The sequence below is a fragment of the Pteropus alecto genome, unplaced genomic scaffold (assembly GCF_000325575.1).
Source record: "Pteropus alecto unplaced genomic scaffold, ASM32557v1 scaffold44, whole genome shotgun sequence".
In the NCBI taxonomy this organism is placed as follows: domain Eukaryota; kingdom Metazoa; phylum Chordata; class Mammalia; order Chiroptera; family Pteropodidae; genus Pteropus; species Pteropus alecto.
Genome location: NW_006436812.1, coordinates 6,826,635 through 6,832,516, shown reverse-complemented (window position 1 = coordinate 6,832,516; position 5,882 = coordinate 6,826,635). Strand labels below are relative to the sequence as shown.

Here is a 5,882-nt window from a genome sequence, read left to right as displayed (position 1 = left end):
GCCTTTGGTGTGGTGGGCCATGGGCTGGACAGGGAAGCCACCAAAGTTCCCTGCACCCCATACCCACCACCCCTGTGGCCTCCAGGCTGGGGGCTGCGCCATATCCCTGGGGCATATGTACCTCCCACTGACCTATCACTGGCCTATAGTGTCCTGGTTGGCTGTGGTTTCCCAGGCTCACACGGGGGTGCGGGTCACATAAGGCCCCAACTGAGTCCTCCACATGGGTCAGGGTGGCTGCACACATGCCTACCCCATTTTTTCTGTGGCTCAGGCAGCATTTTCAGGGTGCTGTCCTGGGTTTCCTGGCAGAGTGAGGTTCATCCTAGGCCCGGGGCCAACCAGCTCAGCCTGAGTGTGTGTGGCTGTGGTTTTTGCAGAACAGCGTGAACTTTGTAGATGACAGCTTCCCCCCTGGGCCTGAGTCTGTGGGCTTCCCTGTGGGTGACAGCGTCCAGCAACGTGTGAGACAGTGGCTACGGCCCCACGAGATCAATTGCTCAGTCTTCAGGGACCACAGCACCTCGTGGTCCGTGTTTCACACTCTCCGGCCCTCAGACATCCTACAGGGACTGCTGGGGAACTGCTGGTGAGTTTGGGGCACCCACTCGGGCTGGGCAGTAGGATGATCCACTTGTGCTCACTGGTGAGGCCCCCGACTCTGCACAGGTTCCTGAGTGCTCTGGCGGTGTTGGCCGAGCGGCCTGACCTGGTTGAGCGGGTGATGGTCACTCGCAGCCTGTGTGAGGAGGGTGCCTACCAAGTGCGGCTCTGCAAGGATGGCACATGGACAACGGTGCTGGTGGATGACATGCTGCCCTGCGATGAGGCCGGCTTCCTCCTCTTCTCGCAGGTGGTGGGGTAGACAGGCAGGGTTGTGGGGGGGCAGGCCTTGGCAGGCCTCTTGACTCCAGCCTCTTCCTACAGGCCCAGCGGAAGCAGCTGTGGGTGGCCCTCATCGAGAAGGCGCTGGCCAAGCTTCACGGCTCCTACTTTGCCCTCCAGGCAGGGCGTGCCATCGAAGGCCTGGCCACACTCACCGGCGCCCCCTGTGAGAGCCTGGCGCTGCAGGTCAGCTCCACTAACCCCCGCGAGGAACCCGTTGACACTGACCTCATCTGGGCCAAAATGCTGAGTTCTAAGGAGGCTGGGTAAGAGGGGCGGGTGCTGCGGCGGTCAGCGGTTTGGGAGGAGAGGCAAGGCGAGGGGACGGCCAGCCCGGGGCCTGGAGTGGTGGGAGAAGCAGGGGCAAGTGCCCTCTGACCCACACCCTCGGTTTCACAAGATGTTTCCAGTAGGGGATGACCATAGCTAGGCCTGGCTGACGGTACTGTCACCTCCCACTGCCAGCTGCTCAGTAGGCGGTCCCACCTGCTCAGACCAGGGGAACAGGCAAGGTGTTGCCCATCAGCCCACACCTGAATGTGCCTGTAATGACCATCACACCTGCTTGTAGCAAGCAATGGAGCAAGCCCCACAGAGGCACCTGGTAGGAGTGAGCTGCATTCTGAGACCTGGCACATACTGGTCAGCTTGTCTGTAAAGAGGATTCAGAACCCTAGGCCTGGAAGAGATGGCTCAGTGCTGAGATGCCCTGATCTCATCTGATACTGGGCAGTATTGCTTCCCCATCTCCTTGGGAGGCCAAGGCCCTGAGCTGACAGGACCCAGGCCTGCCTGACCCCCAGCCCAAGCCCTTTGAGCTCTTCGGCCGTGGTATAAGAGGCAAGCCCACACTTCCTGAGTCCCATGAGTCTCTTCTGGGTCCCCAAGATATGTATTCCCCCATAGGCAGGGAAGACCCCCAACCCCGGGGCCAACAGAGGTGAGTTAGGCCCACTGAGTGAGGCCCCTGGTAATTAAGGGGCTCCCAATAACCAAGGCCCCTTGGTCAGCAAGCCTCCCCAATGAGCAAGTCCACTCTGCCTACACAGGTTCCTCATGGGTGCCTCTTGTGGGGGGGGCAACATGAAAGTAGATGATGCTACCTACGAGAGCCTGGGCCTGCGTCCCCGCCACGCCTACTCCATCCTGGATGTCCGCGATGTCCAGGGCTCCAGGTAGGGGCTGGGCCAGCCATGGGCAGCCAGGGCATGTGGGTGTGTGGTGGAAGCTGTAGCCTTCAGCCCCATGGTCCACAGGCTCCTGCGTCTCCGGAACCCATGGGGCCGCTTTTCCTGGAACGGCAGCTGGTCGGATGAGTGGCCACACTGGCCAAGTCACCTGCGTGGCGAGCTCATGCCACATGGCAGCAGTGAGGGTGTCTTCTGGATGGAGTACAGTGACTTCATCAGGTACCTGGACTCTTCGGGCAGTGGGAGTCCAGTGTCTACCCTATGGCCACCCTGTGCTCCAGCCACTCTTATCTTCACCCACCTCACTTGTCTCTGCACCCCTTTGCCCTAACCCACAGCATGTCCTTCCTGAGGAGCCTAGCCTGTCCCTGTGTCGACCTAGGGCCTGGGGGGAGTGGTGATTGTAGGGTTCTGCCTCCAAGGCTCTGGGTCAAACTTGGGGCCTGGAGCCCTCTGGTGGTGTCTTTATGCAATAGCTAGCACCAGGGCTTCTGGAACATTGGCCCTAAGAGATGCCCAAGGCACAGAGGAGCAGGGAGTGGGGAGGGTATGGGGGCTGTGGGAGGTGTCTTGACTCCTGGTGGGGTTGGCTCCGCTGGGTGTCCAGAGCTGGGGCTGGGGCTGCTCAGTGGGGCTGTCCTCTCGCTGCCCAGGTACTTCGACTCTGTGGACATCTGCAAGGTGCACTCTGACTGGCAGGAGGTACGGGTGCAGGGCTGTTTCCCCAGCTCGGCCAGTGGGCCCGTGGGGGTGACAGCGCTTACTGTGCTGGAGCGAGCATCGCTGGAGTTCGCCCTCTTCCAGGAGGGCAGCAGGTAGGCGGGGCTGGAGCCCTGTGCAGGCGTTTGGGCGGAGCCAGAGCTGGGAATTCAGAGGTAGGGTGGGTGAAGCTGGAGTGCTGGAGGGGGTGGGGCCCGCAGATGGTAGGTGCTGTTGGTAACCCCTTCCACGGGTTTGACTACAGGCGTGCAGACTCGGCAGACAGCCACCTCCTAGACCTGTGTGTCCTGGTGTTCCGGGCCTCCTTTGGCAGCGGTGGCCGCCTGAGCCTGGGCCGCCTGCTGGCCCACAGCAAGCGTGCCGTCAAGAAGTTTGTCAACTGTGATGTGATGCTGGAGCCCGGCGAATATGCTGTGGTGTGCTGTGCCTTCAACCACTGGAGCCCCACTGCACCGGGGCCCCCGGCCGCCCCTCAGGGTAACGCCGCCCACCCCCACCCTGACCCCGGACCCTCCCCACCACAGCGCCCCAGGCCCCCCTCACTCACAACCCCCACAGCCTCCAGCCCCTCCATGGGAGTTCCTCGCTGCTCCCCAGAGCCGCCTGGCCATGTGCTGGCTGTGTACAGCTCAAGGCTGGTCATGGTGGAGCCTGTAGAGGCCCAGCCCACCACGCTGGCTGACGCCATCATCCTGCTCACGGAGAGTCGGGGAGAGAGGCATGAGGTGAGGTGGGCAGGGAGGGGGATGGGGATGGGGATGGGGATGGACAGGGAAGAGGAGGCCCTGCCCAGCCCACACCACTGTCTGCCCAGGGTCGCGAGGGCATGACCTGCTACTACCTGACTCACGGCTGGGCAGGGCTCATCGTGGTCGTAGAGAACCGGCACCCCAAGTCCTACCTGCATGTGCAGTGCGACTGCTCTGACAGCTTCAATGTGGTATCCACTCGAGGCAGCCTGCGCACCCAGGACAGTGTGCCACCCCTGCACAGGTGGGCACCACTCCCGCCCCCCTGACCCCCCAGCCTCCACTGGCCCTCACCGGCCCCCTCCCCCAGGCAGGTCCTCGTGATCCTGTCCCAGCTCGAGGGCAACGCTGGCTTTTCCATCACCCACCGCCTGGCACACCGCAAGGCAGCCCAGGCCTTCCTCAGCGACTGGACAGCCTCCAGGGGCACCCACAGCCCCCCACTCACGCCGGAGGTCGCTGGCCTGCATGGGCCCCGGCCGTTGTGACCACTTCGCCCTTGCCTGCCCGCCCCCTCCCCCAACATGCACTTTAAGAGGGAGACCCCAACAGAGGACGCTTGAACCAGAATCTCAGGACCCTGCCCAGGGAGCCACCAGCCATGGGGCACAGCTTCCCCTGGGCCTTCTTCCATGCCCCTCCCTCTTGTCCAGGGCCTCCCAGCCACCAAGCAGAATACCTTGAATCCACTTCTAGCGTGAGGGATCTGTGCATCAGCCCCTATGAGTGGTTTGCCTCGAGGTTGAGTTCAGGTGAGCCAGGGCTGAGATGAGGCTGCCCCTTCCCCCATGGGCCTGGGGCCTCCAGCCTGTGTGAGGCAGCCAAGAGCTCCATTCACAAAACCAAGTCTGGGTAGGTCAGAGGCTAGGACCCTAAGGTGAGCAGGGACTATCTCCTCTGTGAGGCACGAAGTCAGGAGACTTCTCTCCCCAGCTTGCCCTCAGAACCCATCTTCACACACTCCCACCTCCACAAGGCAAGCAGGGGTCCCAGGAGTCCCAGCATTGTGTCCCAGGAGGCAGGTACCTGGTGACCATGGGCTCAGGACCAGGGTTGGGGAGGGCCCCAGCTGCCCCTCTGGCAATACTATGCAATTCCTGGAGTAGTCTCCAGGATCGAAGCCATGCCCTGGGGGCTGCTGGTCAGGAGCTACTATTCGGTGAGGTGGTTTGTCCTCAGCACCACCTGACCTCTGCCAGGAGGACCAAGGTCCAACAGAAATCCTTGGCCAGCCCTGTCCAGGTACACGTGGGGTTTCCCTCCTAGCCCCTCCTCTGCCTCAGAAGCCCAGGGAGCTGGACTGCCTCCCGGCCATCCTTCCCCATGGCTGCTTGAAGTCCTGCTTCTGCCTGTGAACATCTGAGGCTAGCTTTCAGGGGCCCGCCTGGCCTCACTGCCCTGCAGCCCCAGGCAGCTGGCAGCCCTACCCACCGCCTCTCACTTCCTGTGGGGTTTGCAGGGGTTTTTACACCTGGAGAAACACCGGGACGCACTACACTCCCTTTAGGGCCTCCTTTATATTTTCTCCTTTTACTCTGAGCTGTGAATATTTTTAACCCTGTACATATGGCCAGCTCTTCTGATGCAGAGACTATTTTATCAGTCGGTCCCCAGCCCTGTAGAATGATTCTCCATGGGTGTTTCCAGACTCAGGCTCTGATGGACCAAATGAAAATGTTTTGTTTTGTAATGACGCCTTGTCTGCCTGTCACTCTTCCCAGGGGTCCCAGACCCCTTGTCTCCCTTTCACGTGCAGAGTCGTGTTGAGGGGCACCCAGTCTACCCTGGTGACAACACCTCAATGGGAGTGGCTCACTGGTACTGGAGGTCAGCCTCACAATGAGCCTTTAGGGGTGCCCTGCTCACTGACTGCCTGAATCCCAGGAAGGACTGGATGTCCAGGCGGGACAGAGGTTTGGGCCAGATCCTGTGGTGGTTGGCAGGCTGGTCCCCACACAGCCTCAGCCCCAGGCAGACAGAAGGACAGTACATATGCAAGACTTTTCCCTGTGAGAGATCTGTCTAGGAGTGCCTGTCTGAGTTTATCAGTCATCAGGCGGGAACAGATGGAGCAAGGAGGCCACACCACAAGAAAAGTTTCCTTATCCTCTCCTGCAGGTGACGGCCTGCTCCTGCTTGACCCTAGTGGCCCCATGTTCCCTCTAGTTTGTTCTGGGAGGCACTATCCCCATGGCAGCTGAGGCCAGGCACGTGGAGCAGTTCACCCGCCTGGTCTGTGGTTTGCAGTCTCAGTCGAGGAAAGAGGCTTCAGGGCCACCCTCCCTGAACAAGTAGGGGGCTGGGGTGCAGAGGCTGGCACTCAGCAGGTGTAAGAGCC

General features: G+C 61.3%; 1 protein-coding gene across 6 annotated transcripts in view; it reads left to right on the top strand.

Annotated features, from left to right (window-relative positions):
* Positions 1 to 5,237, top strand: part of CAPN15 (calpain 15) — a 24,146-nt gene extending 18,909 nt beyond the window's left edge. For 3 of the 6 annotated variants that reach the window (XM_025048359.1, XM_025048356.1, XM_025048357.1), the window contains 9 exons: positions 381 to 589; positions 670 to 853; positions 928 to 1,151; positions 1,935 to 2,060; positions 2,142 to 2,294; positions 2,729 to 2,890; positions 3,040 to 3,520; positions 3,610 to 3,788; positions 3,855 to 5,237. In XM_025048359.1, the coding sequence (XP_024904127.1) occupies positions 381 to 589; positions 670 to 853; positions 928 to 1,151; positions 1,935 to 2,060; positions 2,142 to 2,294; positions 2,729 to 2,890; positions 3,040 to 3,520; positions 3,610 to 3,788; positions 3,855 to 4,032 (1,896 nt within the window). In that variant the 3' untranslated portion in view covers positions 4,033 to 5,237. The remainder of the gene's footprint in view (positions 1 to 380; positions 590 to 669; positions 854 to 927; positions 1,152 to 1,934; positions 2,061 to 2,141; positions 2,295 to 2,728; positions 2,891 to 3,039; positions 3,521 to 3,609; positions 3,789 to 3,854) is intronic. The other 3 variants (XM_015591201.2, XM_015591200.2, XM_025048358.1) reach the window with 3 other exon arrangements.
* The last annotated feature ends 645 nt before the right edge of the window (positions 5,238 to 5,882 follow it).